The 15,454-nt window shown below is 40.0% G+C and overlaps 1 protein-coding gene across 5 annotated transcripts in view; it reads left to right on the top strand.

The window, feature by feature from the left end:
• The window catches only part of TNIK (TRAF2 and NCK interacting kinase), a 400,486-nt gene that overhangs the window by 360,037 nt on the left and 24,995 nt on the right, over nucleotides 1-15,454 (top strand). For all 5 annotated transcript variants that reach the window (XM_054552986.2, XM_054552987.2, XM_024244766.3 and 2 more), the window contains 3 exons: nucleotides 124-308; nucleotides 7,825-7,954; nucleotides 14,293-14,457. In XM_054552986.2, coding sequence (XP_054408961.2) covers nucleotides 124-308; nucleotides 7,825-7,954; nucleotides 14,293-14,457 — 480 coding nt within the window. The remainder of the gene's footprint in view (nucleotides 1-123; nucleotides 309-7,824; nucleotides 7,955-14,292; nucleotides 14,458-15,454) is intronic.

Genomic DNA, 15,454 nt, shown 5'->3' with positions numbered 1-15,454 from the left:
TTGTCACAGTTCTATATAGAGCTTTTTTTTTTCTTGTTGCTTAAGCTGGAGCACTGACTTGCTGAGAGATGTAGCTTTGGTTGTATCTACCATTCATACGCTGAACAAATTTTTCTTTCATAGGATCTGACAGCATTAGCCAAAGAACTAAGAGAACTCCGGATTGAAGAAACAAACCGCCCAATGAAGAAGGTGACTGATTACTCCTCCTCCAGTGAGGAGTCAGAAAGTAGCGAGGAAGAGGAGGAAGATGGAGAGAGCGAGACCCATGATGGGACAGTGGCTGTCAGCGACATACCCAGACTGATGTAAGAGAACTACTTTTAAAATGTAGACCAGGAGGGGACTAGGTTTCCAAAATAAAAGGACAAAAAAATATGAGTTAAATGTAAGATTGTATATGGGTCTGTGGCAAGATAAATTGACTTTCGGGACTTGGGTTTTTCGTGGAGCATAGTTCTATAATTATCTCTATCTATGGACACAATCACTTAGAATATGTAGCATTTTTGGACTGCATACACTTTACCTATCCATTGCCAATGGATTGACTGTCCTTTTGATGACTCTTTCTTGGTTCTTTTCATATCAAGGGCAAACAATATCGACAACCAGACCATTGATACGTGCCTTCCCCTCTAAAACTGAAAGACTGAAATCATGGGCAATGACATTTAGGGATTAAAATTAACAACATAAAACATGTATTTCATTACCACCACTGCCACCAACAAGCAAGGAGAAATGCACAAGCCAGCATGCATTACCATCCCAGCCAGAGAATCAGGACTCAGATAATCATGCAGAGAAAGTTCCAAAATATACCCCGTTATGATTTTCTACTTTATTCCCTTCATGGCTTATTTTTCTGTGGTCTGTGTCTTTGCCACATACTTTCTGTCAGTCTCTTTGCAGTTCTCTTTTTATGTATTTACATGTATATTTATACCTACCTATATTTTCTTTGGTAATTGTAGCCTTTACTTTTTCTTTCTCTTTTTTTTTTCAAGGTGAGGAGGAAGCTCATTTTTTTTTCTTATTGGAGTGGATCCCGTGAAAGAACATGCCCTTATCCCCTGTTGCTTCCCCAATTCCTCCACCTAGTAAGCACAAGATGTTTGTGCCCTGGTCTGCTACAACTTTGATAGAATGAGATGCTAATTTTTCCATCTTCACACTTCAATCACCTCTATTTCTTTGGCTCAGCTACTAGCATTGATTATCAGATCACACTCACTCTATATAAAAAAGAAGCCATTTCAGGCCACAAATTATTGTCCAATTCAGCAGGGATTGGAGAGGCAGGGCTGGCCAGTCTAAAGGGAATGTCATCCACTGATTAACATCATTACATACAAGCAATTCTAAGAGGCAAATCTAATTATCGTAGCTGAAAAATCCATACTGGTTATTTTGCTGTTGATGACCCAGTTGTTGACAGCTGTAAATATGCTAAAATATGACATTTTGAAACAAATTGCATTAAATTGCCTTTTTAAACGTAAATAAAATTGTTCTAGAGGCAAAATCACTAATCCAGAACATTTCTGCAAAACATGCTGGCCCTTTATTTTTTGTCTTGACTCAGAATTGCTTAATTCTTCTGACAAATGTTTTGAACTCCTTTTAAGCACTGAGCATGCAAGTATCAGGATGAGAGAAGATTATGAAATTAAAAGGTTGCTAAAACTCTCACTATGTGTTAGCCTTGCTGAAGGCTTTGAGAGATCTGATAAGTTTGTACTTGGATTTTGTCTTCCAAAAGTTTATATGCTAGTTGGAGAATGACAAAATTACACGTGGAAAACTGCAGGCTAATACAAATATTTGGAGGAACAACCAAAGATATTAATTAGCATTTGGGTTATAGGTTCCCTATCATATTTTGCAAGGCTATTAATGGTGTTCACCCTCCTACCTTTAAAGGCAAATCTAGGACTTACTCCCCACTGCAGAAACACCCACCTTTCTAAAATTTCCCGAATAGACCATGCTTCACTTCTGTCTGGCATTTCCTGTTCCTTTAGAAATCACCTACTCACAGCCCCCGCCTGCACAGGTAGAGCCTGTCCCCTCTTCTGTGCTACTGCCATATGTTGTGTGTATTCCTGCATCTTCATGTACTGCCTTGAATCAGGATTGTTTATTAGGTCTTTGTCTCCTTTTCTGGACTATGATATCTTTCAGGGTAAGGGTTATGCCTTACTCATCTCTCTTGCTCTTAACACGTTCCATGGTGTCTGGAATCCAGTGGGTCTTCGGTGACTGTAATTTACATTTAATTGCACTCATTTGAAATTGCAAGTTCTGACTTTGAAGAAGAGTTTATAGCCAATTCTATGCAAAGAACTGTCAGCAAGATTTAAAAAAAAAAACAACAACAACAACAAAACTATGGGGTAATATTAGAGTCCCAAGCAGGGGGAAGAGTTGAAGTAAAGACACAGAAAGTTGACTTTGGTTGGAATGTATGGTGTATGGGGTGGAGAGGAGTCTGGACTAGTGAAATCAGACCAAGAAGTGTGCTCTTTATATGTAGCCATTGGAAACCATTGAACGTATCTTGAGTTCAGTGTTATATTTGAGGGAGATAATTTCAGCAAGACGATTTGAAAAGGGAACAGACTAGAGACTGGTAAAGCAATTCAGAGGCTCTATTACTATAATCTGCATAAGAAATAATGAACTGAGGCTATCATTGAATGCTGATGGTGGAGGCAAGACTTGACATGGTTCTTAAGGGATTGGTAAATTTTAGATAGATAGAAATGATCATTAAAGAACATTTAAAATATGTGATTATATATGTGAGAAAATAAGGGTACGAAGGGTACAAATGTATGTGTATGTTTACTTCAATTTGTAAATATATGTATTTTTATATTGCATATAAAATATATATAGTCTGTTCTACAACGTGATGGTTGCATGCCTGAGAAATTTCATACTACTAAAAGTTCATTATAAAACAATAGTTTATTTAGGAATTGAGTATTTGGGGGCCAGAGTGCCTCTTATATACATTCTTATTACCTTTATTTTCTTTTGTTAAGGTAAACCTCTATATTTTGTGCTATATATTTTTAAAGCAGAAAACAAAAATATATTGTAGCACAGTTCCCACCATGAAGTAAACACAGAAGAGCTTCTCAGAAATGGAGCACCAGCCATTTTGACAAACAGCTGTGGTTTCTGATATTTAAAACAATAGCTTTTTTCTACGCACTGTGCTGGTTTTGCATTTATTTTATAAGATATAACTTATGAGAGTGCACTTAACTAAGTTTGTATTCCCCAACTAACCAATTGCAGTATTTCCCAATTCCTCATGCATAGAAAAATAACGAGTGGAGGGAAATACACCAAAATTATAAAAGTGATTCCCTCTGGGTAATATAATTATGGGAGATTTTTATTTTATGTATATCCCCAATTATATGATGGGCATGTACTACTTTATAATCAGGAAAAAAAAAAGCTTTATAGAATAAAAAGAATGGAAGGAAAGGCATTTAATTTGATTTGCATCACATCAAGCAAGCCAAAGAGGCAACCTTAGGTATTAGTGTCTTCCCTCAAATACCAGCACATGCTCCAGAAGGGAAGATTTCTCCACTGTAAAATGACTCTTTTATTTCTCCTTTTTTCTATGCTGTACCCTTTAGAAGGAAGCCACTATGCACAGCCCACACTTGAGGAGTGGGGAATCATGCGTCCCTCCCATAGGGTAGAATAGATACATAATTTATGTAGAATTCTTCTGCACAGATTTGTCTCCTCTATTTATTTATTAATTTATTCCATCATTTATATCAGTATAGATTCATGGATATAATAGTTCTTTATTTTGTTGCTCAAATTTTCCAGTTTTGACCATTGGGAGCTCTTTCAGTTAGCTCCTGTGCCTCTTTGACTGACATGCCTCCTCCTCCCCTTGCTTGTTTGTAAATCCCCATTCCAACAGTCAGAAACCTGGCTTCTGCCATCAACTACTGTATTAGTCCATTTTCATACTGCTATGAAGAAATACCTGAGAGTGTATAAAGTTATAAAGAAAAAGAGGCTTAATGGACTCACAGTTCCACATGGCTAGGGAGGCCTCACAATCATGGTGGAAGGTGAATGAGGAGCAAAGGCACGTCTTACATGGTGGCAGGCAAGAGAGCATATGCAGGGGAACTGCCCTTTATAAAACCATCAGATGTCCTGAGATTTATTGACTATCACAAGAACAGCATAGGAAAAACCCACCTCCATGATTCAATTACCTCCCACCGGGTCACTCCCATGTCATGGGATTATGGAAGTTACAATTCAATATGAGATTTGGGTAGGGACACAGCCACACAATATCAACCACCCATTTACTTAACTGTGCACATCAAGTATTTTTGTATAGTAGTATCAAATCTGTTAACCTGTAACCTCATGGGAAACAGCTTTGTCAACTAGAATGTACACTGTTTATGCACAGTTCCTCTTGCCTTTAGTATTACAGACTCCACTCATTTCCAAGGTTACTTAGATCAATGCCTTTTTGCCACATTTCTCCTCACTGAAGTTGTTCATACATTTGTAATATGGTGAGATTCTCTTATCACAGTTTTTAACATTCTTTCCTGGGAGCTTCTGATCTCCTCAATGATTTTTTAAAATTTGTATACATTAAGTTTAACTCTTTTTCCTGTAAAGTTCTATGATATATCTTAATAGATTTTTTGTTATTCTATGATAACCACCCAATTATAAGAAAATTATTTTGGCACATCCTAGTGAACCCAACTTCATAAAATTGTAAAACTTAACATTGATTGCTCAAGATATTTTAATTCTTGAGCCAATTACTCATCAATTCACAGAAGAGCTATATTTTTACAATAAACCTGAATGAAATCTCTGTTAGACATTAAACAAAGCCCTTGACCCAAGATCTTCAGCGATTTAATAAACATTTATTATGTGCTACCTGCATTCCAAGCACCATGCTTGGCACTGAAAATACCAACATTAATGAGATCTGATCATTGCAGGACTGTGTATTGAATGCAGTGGTAAAGATGCACAAAGGGCAACATGGAGGCAGAGTGAAGAGCCACCTAAACCATTCCAGTGAGGCTGGGATGGGTTTGGAGGTACCTGAACTATAGCTTAAAGAATGAGTTAGCCAGAGGGAGGCAGAGAATAGAAAAGAATCTTCCAGGTAAAGAGGGCAGGCTAAAGTCACCAGGGATTTTCTAGCATAGTGTGCATAGGAAACTATTATAAGTTAAATGCTGGTAGAGTTAGAAGTTGGGGCAGGATTTTGTTAAAAAAAAATAGGTTAGCAAGACAGGCAAGAACCAGATAATGGAGAGCTTGTAAGCCACAGTAAGGAGCTTCAAGTTTATCCTGTGGTTGACGGGGAGCTACTGAAGATTGAAAGTAGAAGAGTGACTCGGACTTGGTCAGATTTGTGTTTTGGAGGGCTCACTTTCACAGCTGTGAGGAGTGGATATGAGGGGGAAAGGACTGAAGATGGGGTGGCCACCAAGAAAACTGTTATTCAGGTAACAGAGGAAGCAGGTCTGACTAGGACAGGAGAACTTGATTGTACAAGCATCATCCTGGGAGATGCCATCAGGCCAACTGAGCCCCTGACAATAGCAAAGAATCCCTGTCTGATAAAGAAGAAAAGTGGCTGCCCTCATGGAAGACTCTTGATAAGTACTTCATTGATTTATTGGCTTTATATCATTTTGTCCCAAACAAGTACTTAAGGCACAAAGGAAGAAAGAAGAGCAAGAAAAAAAAATGAAAGATACACACAAGATAAACAAATGAGTGAAGAAATGATATTTTGAAAACTATGATTTACCAATCTATCAAAATGCCAGGAATTCCATTTTTTTTTTCCATGTCTCTGGAACACTATTAAAAGCTCCTTTCTAGGAATGAAATGTTGAAAATGAAAATGCCTCTTTGGAATTTCTTCCCAAACACATCAGTTCTAGCCCATATTTAGATTCATTCAATCCACTGCTCCAGTTTAGTAATTGCAATGTAAGCTTCTTACTATACATTTTCTTGTCTGGACTCCCCCTGTCATCTTTTCACCTGTCTGTTTTGGACAAAAATCCTTGAAATATGTCTTTCTCTGCCCCAGAGACATCATAAATCTGGTGTATTGTTTCTTAGATGGAAGATTCCAGTAATTCTTTGGACTTTCATAAGATCCAAGAGGCCAGAGATATTTTTAAATATATAAGAAACAATGAAAATAAAAGAACAAAATGATAAAAGTTGCAATTAATATGCCTAGAGAGAAATAAGCCTTGAAAACTTTCCTATTTTTAGAAAACCCACTTTAAAAGAGAGGCAGATGCTAAAATAGGAGAACAACAAGTATCGCATTAACAACCAAAATCCTTCTTCCAGAAGCCATGTTGTACCAACCTCAACCTGTGGTGTGTGGTTCTCAATTCCCCTGAGCTCCTAAACCAGAGAAATTCTGTGTCATGCAAATGAGGCACTCCTGATAGAGTGAAGCTCACTATGAGCAGCCAGTCATCACTTTTTGAGCCCTGGCACTGTGCTCTGTGCTACAGGACACAGGAAACATCAGTCTGTGTTCTCAGGGAGTATGCTGAGATCCTGTTACCTTCTCTCATTATACTGTAAACATGATAGCAAGAAAAGAACTGAAAATCAATATACCACCATGCAGGATGATTACAGAGGCTGAATGTTGTTTAAGTTAAACCTCCTAGTTTATGGATGCCCCAATAAGCCAGAATGTTCTTAGTAGATATTTCTTCTTTATAGAAGCATAAAGCCCATGGATCTAATGATTTTTTTTTGCATTCCTAGTATGTGACAACTCTAGGCTGGGTGATAATAATGAACAAAGAGACAAGTACTCTGCCGTCACAAGCAATGAGAGGGAAGGAGAAAGGGAGAATTCAAAAGATAAGATAATTGCAAATTGTGATGAGAACTATTAAGGAAAAAGGGTGAAGAGAAAAGAAGAGGGGCTGTTGGGATAAGACATAGGTGATAAGAGCAGACTTCTCACAGAAAGCATCATGTAGGATGAATGAGAGGGAACCAACCAAGGCCAGAGTGTCCAGGCAGAGGGAACAGCATGTGTAAAAGCAGGTCAGGTTGTCTGCTGCCCAAAGAAGGAGGCAGGGGTCAGGGGAGATCATGCAGAGCCTGGTGACTCCTGGTGCCAACTTCAGTGTTTTTTCCAGGTGAAGCCAAACGCTTGCTCAGTCTGGCTACTGGGCAGAGAATAGGTCAAGAGGGAATGCTGCAAAAGTGGGGCCAGTCCAGACATCAACACACATTAAAATTAATATGAGATTGGCAAGGCGCGGTGGCTCACGCCTGTAATCCCAGCACTTTGGGAGGCCAAGATGGGCAGATCACGAGGTCAGGGGATCGAGACCATCCTGGCTAACACGGTGAAACCCTGTCTCTACTAAAAATACAAAAAAAATTAGCTGGGCGTGGTGGTGGGCACCTGCAGTCCCAGCTACTCAGGAGGCTGAGGCAGAAGAATGGCGTGAACCCGGGAGGCGGAGCTTGCAGTGAGTCGAGATCGCACCACTGCACTCCAGCCTGGGCGACAGAGTGAGATTTCTTCTCCCAAAAAAAAAAAAAAAAAAAAAAAAATTAATATGAGATGTACTTAAGACCACTGACATGTACACTTAAAATTGGTACAATGGTAAATGTTATGTTATTAATATGTATATTTTACTATAACAAAAATAACGAATATGGACAGGAAACAGATATTTCCTAAAGATACATTGCCATGAATGTTGTTCCTTCTCATCTCAGACCAACAGGAGCTCCAGGGAGCAACGAGCAGTACAATGTGGGAATGGTGGGGACGCATGGGCTGGAGACCTCTCACGCGGACACTTTCAGCGGCAGTATTTCAAGAGAAGGAACCTTGATGATTAGAGAGGTAAGTTGGTATAAAAACTGTGTAGAGGAAATGCCATTTCTTAAGTGGTTTTTACATTAAAGCTTTCACAGAGAATGCCTATGGCATGTATTTTAAGTATGGAGAATTCTTGGGGGAGGGAGGACCTGTGCTTCTAAATAGTTGAGTGATTTTAATTGTCTGCTGCCTTCTTTCCTGTATTCTTCTAAGCTTTGGCAGTGTGACTTAATTACATTAGTCCAAATTCTTCAGCAGGAGCTATGCAAATCGGAATATAGAATTTGGGCCTGAGGATATAAAATTGCAAACTCAGATGTTTCCTACAACAGGAAAACAGAAATGAATGGTCTCTCTGAATAGCATCACTGGACTTGTTATGTCTCTTCTCCCCCTGGTTTTATCTTTGTGGATTTCGTATAAAAAATGCTCAGTAGTTCCAAGAAATGATGATATCATCTTATCTTGTTAAATTAACATTAAAACAACCATTAAGTTATTTTATTGAAAGAACAAAGAAATATGCAGATCTACTTTAAAAATGTACCTTGGCACTTTGGTTGAATTTTTTTTAAAACTCTAGGAACATCATTTCATTTGGGGGGTGGCACATGTTCCCTTTCATCTGTCCTTCTGACATGCAGTAATGCCCCACTGTGTCCATGCTAACCAGAAAGACCCTGACAAATTAAAATCAGTCTTTTCTTCTTTTTCACTTCATCATCACCATGCAAGTTTGAGTGCAGATATTTACTTGGAAGGAAAGAAATGGCTGAGAACATTGGGCAAATGTTACCTGACCTCTCCCTGCATCCATCTATATAATTTTATAAATAATAGCACACAACTTATAAGATGGTTGAGAATATTTAGTAAATTAAGCATTCAATAAATGTTAACTTTTATTTTATTTCACTCTCTCCTCAGAAATGAATTCTCCTTTTACTATTTATCACCATCCAGTCCTCCCTCTGAAACATAAACATATGTCATCTGTTTTTCCTCTTCAGCCAGGACAGAGTTGGGAAACTCTAATAGCAGACTTTGCTCTCCAAAAAGGCAAAGGGCATCTCACTTTTGTAAGAAAGAAAGGAACTGTAGTTTTGAGATGAATAAGGCCTTTGAAATAATAATTGGCAGTGGGGCTATAACTGGAAGACTAGTTCACAAAGCAACTTGCTAGAGTTTCATTTTATGGCCTTGTTGAATCTTTCAAGTAGCCTTTAAAGAGTCCTTTCACATATGCCTCAAATGAAAAATGGACTTGGCTGCTGAAATTGACATTGTGTAGTGCTGGCATATAAATCTCTTAATGTGGTTAATGGATAATTTCAATGGAAGTGTAGAAGGTTTCTATCCCTATAACTTACCACTTAGGAAAACATGAGGGAGAATGTTCTGGAGTGAGTTGCTGTTTGACTCTAGATAAAAGGACTCCGATTTCTAATGTGGCTTAAAATTTGCTTGAGTCTTTATGACAGAGTCAATACCTCCAACTAGACATTTGGAGCCACATTTTCAGTTTCGTTGCCAGCCACATCCAAATGGCTCCATGTTATTTATAGCACTCCAGTATTCTATGACCACAACCTGTCACTTTGAAAATAGAATTTGCGGCCCGGCGCGGTGGCTCATGCCTGTAATCCCAGCACTTTGGGAGGCCGAGGCAGGCGGATCACGAGGTCAGGAGATCGAGACCATCCTGGCTAACACGGTGAAACCCCGTCTCTACTAAAAATACAAAAAATTAGCCGGGCGTGGTGGCGGGCACCTGTAGTCCCAGCTACTCAGGAGGCTGAGGCAGGAGAATGGCGTGAACCCGGGAGGCAGAGGTTGCAGTGAGTGGAGATCGCGCCATGCACTCCAGCCTGGGCGACAGAACGAGACTCTGTCTAAAGAAAAAAAAAAAAAAGAAAGAAAGAAAATAGCATTTGCCAGTGTCTGATAGGAATTTGATCTATTAAGGAAACCAAAATCTTTTTGTCCTCTCAAGTGTGGGTTTTTTAAATAACAAACTGTATTAGTTGGGGTTCTCCAGAGAAAGAGAATATTTACATATGTAGAGAGATAGAGACTGCTTTATTTTTTTATTATTATTATTATTATTTTTTTTTTTTTTTTTTTTTTTTGGAGACAGAGTCTCGCTCTGTCACCCAGGCTAGAGTGCAGTGGTGCAATCTCGGCTCACTGCAACCTCCGCCTCCCGGGTTCAAGCGATTCCCCTGCCTCAGCCTCCCAAGTAGCTGAGACTACAGGTGCACGCCCAGCTAAATTTTTGTATTTTAGTAGAGATGGGGTTTCACCGTGTTACCCAGGCTGGTCTCAAACTTCTGAGCTCAGGCAGTCCGCCCATCTTGACCTCCCCAAACGCTAGGATTACAAGCGTGAGCTACCATGCTCGGCCGAGAGACTGCTTCATTATGAGGATGTAGCTCATATGATATGGAGGCTGAGAAGTCCCATGATCTGCCACATGCAAGCTGGAGACCCAGGGAAGCTGTTGGTGTAAATCCTAGTTGGAAGCTGGGTGAAGATGAGATGAAATGTCCCACTTCAACCAGTGGAGAAGAAAAAGAGGGAGAAAATTCCTTCTTCCTCTGCCTTTTGTTTTGTTCAGGCCCCCAGCAGATTAGATGATTCCCATCCAACTTGGAAAGGGCAATCTACTTTACTGAGTCTACCAATTAAATGCTAATTGCATCCAGAAACACTTACAGACACACCAGAAAAAATGTTTAACCTAGGCACCCCATGGTCTAGTCAAGTTGACACATAAAATTAACCATCATCAAACCTTGAGCTGAAAATTACTAAAAGTACATGTTTAAACAAGATAAATACAGGTTAAAGTTTATCCCTGACAAAATAAGAACATAAAATAAAAACTCATTATAATAAGATTTAGCTTATAGGGTGCTATTAGTACAGTTCTCCAAGATGAACTTTAGGAGAACTCACTCAACTTGTCATCTTGTGGAGTGGACTAAATGGTTCTATAAGAACATACCACTCTAACACTCATGATCCTGTCAGATGCACAAATTTCCCCTTGTAGTGCATACCCTTATCCCTGTGGTTCTACCTATCCCTATCCTATAGCCCCACAGGACCACTTTTTACTTGATTCTAGAATACACCACACCAGCTGTGAGCTGCCATTTGTCCAGGCTCATCTGCTGGAAGAGGTATTTTGTATTCTCCACTGCTACCCACACTTCACCAAAAGCAGGTCCCTGTTCTCAATCTTCCTTATCTCCTACAAGCCTCTACTGGGACTCCATGGACCTTTGTCCACAGCACCTTCCTGGTATCAGCTGGTATCTTTTCAGCGTTGATCCTCCTCACTGAACCAGAACACTAGCTTGTCATCATGAAGACTCTTTGGGTTACAATTAATGAGTAAAAGAACCCACTTAATACAGAGTAAGCAAAAAAAAAAAAAAAAAAAAAAAGAAAAAAAGAAGATTTTTTAAGTGGGGAGAGGGTAGGTATCAGAAATAGAGTAAAGGAAGATTTAGGGTATTTCATCAAAGGAACCCAAATATAAAAGTGAGCTGAGCCTCTTTGAAAGACTGGAACAGACAGGAGCTCAGGCAGCTTCTCACGTGCAGGTCACTGGCTCTCTTGCTGCCCATCTCTCCTTACCCTAATCTCTGCTTTTTTCCACATTTCTCCTTTATTCTTCTCTCTCTTCATAGAGGAGCTTTCTCTCCCTCTGCATGCCCCTGCTCTCACCTCTCCACTTCCTCCATTGCAAGATACTCGCCACATCCCAGTTCAACTGCCAGCAGAAACTGACCCATGTCTCTCGGGCTTAATATTAAATTCCAGTGGGAATCTGGTCCCTCTTGGCTCAGGCATCCACCCCTGATTCAATCAGCTGTGACCAGGAGTAAGCCCCCTAATACAACAGTGCAGCCCAGAGCACCTGGGCTCTGCCACAAGACAGCTGGGTTCAAACCACTTAGAACCCGTGTCACTCAGGGCAAGATAATTGATGGAATGTCATATATAAAGTGTTTAGCACAGTACTTGGCATGTGTTGGTACACAGAACATCTTTGTGCCAATCCCCACGGGAATGGTGAGAGATAAAGACGAGATATTATTGAGGTTCTGTTAATGAGGTTCTTAAGGCTGTTGCACATCTGTCTTTGTGTTTCCAGTACAGTACTTGGCACACAGAAAGTGTTTAATAAGAAGGTGCTGGTGGAGTGAACAAAAGGGTGATGACTCAGAAGTGGGCAGATTCAGAGCATACTACTGGATTCCTTTGAGCTTCTCATCATCTGAGCCACTTCCCCTTGTTAGCCTCTCTGAGTCTTTCTTTGATAACCAGTGTGTCTGCATCAGTTTTTGGCTTGAGAAAGAGTGCTGCTGATACAAGAGAGGCCAAAAAATTCTAAAGAGATGACATGTGATTTATGCCAAAGAGAAGTTTGGGGAAAATGTTTAAAAGTTTTTCAATATTTGAACAGAAGTTAAAGGAGAAACTGCCCAGTACACATAAAGTAGCGCACAATAAGATGTATTAGAACTGAATTTCCTAAATGTCATTTAGAAAAGGAAATGCTCAACTCTGAGAATAGGCACTAATACACACTACTGATGGCCACTGTGACAAAATGAATCCAGAAAATGTTCCTCTCCAGGACAGCTCATAGTCCAGGAGCAGGTTGCCAAGAAACACAAAGGACACTAGGCTTTCCAGTTATCTCTCAAGCTTCCTGGAAACATCAATTACATGCACCATTACAGGAGCTTGAGAGTCTGTTTCATCTAAACAAGAAAAAAGAAAAAAAGAAGTGCCTCCTTTCACTTCCAGCCAGAGGCAGGTGCAGAGAGCTGTAATTGCAAATCCATGACAAGCTCCAGAAGTAAAAAGCCAGACTGGTGAGATGGTCAAAGAAACAGCATGAAACCTTGCACATGCCAGTAGAATGCTTTACACTTAGTAGGAACTAAAAAATACTGTGTCAATGAATGAATGAAAGAAAAGGCAGAGAGGGAAATCATCACTTAATCAGATCTGCTCTAAGAATCCTCAATGAGCCAGTTGCATAAAAGTTAAAAAGTGCAACACTAGTCAGGCCTACAATGTGGGCACTGGCTTTTGGAAACCAGAGTTGTCTTTTAATCCTGCCTTTCCTCCCTGGGGTTTTTTGGCAGAGACTGTTCTCCAGAGCAATGGCTTCCAAACTTGTTACATCATGTAATCCTATCAGTAAAAACTGTAGAGCATGCCACCTAATACAGTGTATTTATTCACAAGTCATACATTTTTTTTCTACTGCACTGACATTATATACATTATGAAATACCTTTGGCCGGGCATGGTGGTTCACACCTGTAATCCCAGCACTTTGGGAGGCCAAGGCAGGTGGATCACAAGGTCAGGAGTTCGACACCAGCCTGACCAACATGGTAAAACCCCATCTCTACTAAAAATACAAAAATTAGCCTGGTGTGGTAGCACGTGCCTGTAATCCCAGCTACTCAGGAGGCTGAGGCAGGAGAATTGCTTGAACCTGGGATGCAGAGGTTGCAGTGAGCCAAGATCGCGCCACTGCACTCCAGCCTGGGTGACAGAGAGAGAGTCCATCTCAAAAAAAAAAAAAAAAGAAAAACCTTTAAATGACGTTAAAAAGGGATACTAGAGGTGATGTTTCAAATGCTTTGCTAGTTATGATGACTTTATTTTGTTACTGCCTACATCACAAAGCACCATAGTTATTTATTGAGACATAAACATTTATGATAGTTGTAAATCCATATTTTCAAATAGTATTCTAGATCATGTCAATATATTTGGAACTCCTGTCAGATCCGATTAATCATTGTTTTGGCCTTGTGAATGACAAAGAGCCCTGTGAGTTAAGTATGGTCTGTGCCCTTTCTTGGAGTACTCCACACACACTGCTTCTTTTCAGCAACATTTTAGGTCATTTATCTGTTGTGTGGGTTTGTTTCATTGTAACCTGGTAATATGATCTGTAAATATATATAAGTGGCAGGTGCATACAGCACAAGTACTACAAAAGAGTTTACAAGTGTGGGCCCTGCTCAGTCCCTCCCTTTTTGTAGCGTCTCCCTCTGTACATGGGACCCCCATGCCATATGTGACCACTGTCTATATGTACCTCATGCAGGAACGTAAGGCTTCAGGCTCAATCCATAAACTAAATATTGGCAAAGCTTAATTTCCTTTTTGTTTTCTTAAGTAAAATAGAAATTTGAATATCACCTTCTCACGCCCTAGTGGGTTGATTTGGAGCCCCGTATGCCTATGCTGTGTGAGGGCTGATGTCACTCTGTGGCCTTTTTCCCCCTCTCTAACTCCTCCCACGTGCTATGCTCCCTCAGACGTCTGGAGAGAAGAAGCGATCTGGCCACAGTGACAGCAATGGCTTTGCTGGCCACATCAACCTCCCTGACCTGGTGCAGCAGAGCCATTCTCCAGCTGGAACCCCGACTGAGGGACTGGGGCGTGTCTCAACCCATTCCCAGGAGATGGACTCTGGGACTGAAGTAGGTGCTGGGCAACAGCTGACATGACAGTTCTGCTGTCCTTCCTGGGGTTCTAAAACCATGATCTCTTCAAGAATGAAGCTTCGCCAAGCTCCTTGAAACTTGTTTGGTTGGTTTCTACTATAGAGCTACTTATGCAGATACTCAAATAGAGAAATCATGGAAGCAGAGCAGTGAAAAGTTATCAGATATCATCTGAACCAATACCTGTTTCTACAGATGAGTGTACTGAGGTTCACAGAGGTTGAATGACTTATCCAAGACACACAGCTGGTTTGTGACAGATCTAAGACCAGAACTGGGACCTCCAGTTCTGATGGAAACTTCAGGCTACACAGATTTCAAGGCCAACAGTTGAGGTTTATATTTGCATTAATTTAGTCAAACTAAGTATGACTTAAGTAAAACAAAGTTTAAATGATTTGTTTATGAAAAATAAAATTTAATAAATAGATAAGTTATTAAAGTGTTCATCTTTCATAAATTCAAAATTGTATGAGAAGGAAGAAACTAAGCATTACCTTTCCTGTATAGAAACAGTCCCAGTGAAAAGTCTGAATAAACACAGTCTGTAGGTAGTGCCCATAGACGCTGATGACTGACACCAGTTGGATGAGTTCACAGTGTGTGGTCTTGTTTCATTAACAGTCTTGTCAATCACACGTAAGGCCCTAAATGTGTTTATAAAGTACATGTACTATTATTTTTGACATTGTCCACACACTAAGTTTTTATGATGCACCCTTTGAATTCTAAAGTTATAGAGTAGATGAGCTTTGCATACCCCAAGGAAAAGAACACAGTGGTATATTGCAAAGCACAGCATCCTATTGTAATTTCATGCTGTGTGGGCATTTTCTGCCTGAACACCTCTCTTGGTACCAAGGAGGACACCATAAGATTGAACCCTGGTTCAAATTCTGCTGCTGCCCCAGCTCTATGTGGAAATGTTAGTGCCTGCCCTACCTCTTTCACAGACATCTTCCACAGATCAAAA

Source organism: Pongo abelii, chromosome 2, assembly GCF_028885655.2.
Source record: "Pongo abelii isolate AG06213 chromosome 2, NHGRI_mPonAbe1-v2.0_pri, whole genome shotgun sequence".
Taxonomy (NCBI): Eukaryota; Metazoa; Chordata; class Mammalia; order Primates; family Hominidae; genus Pongo; species Pongo abelii.
Note: the sequence above shows the minus strand (reverse complement) of the source record. Positions and strands in the feature narration are given on the sequence as shown.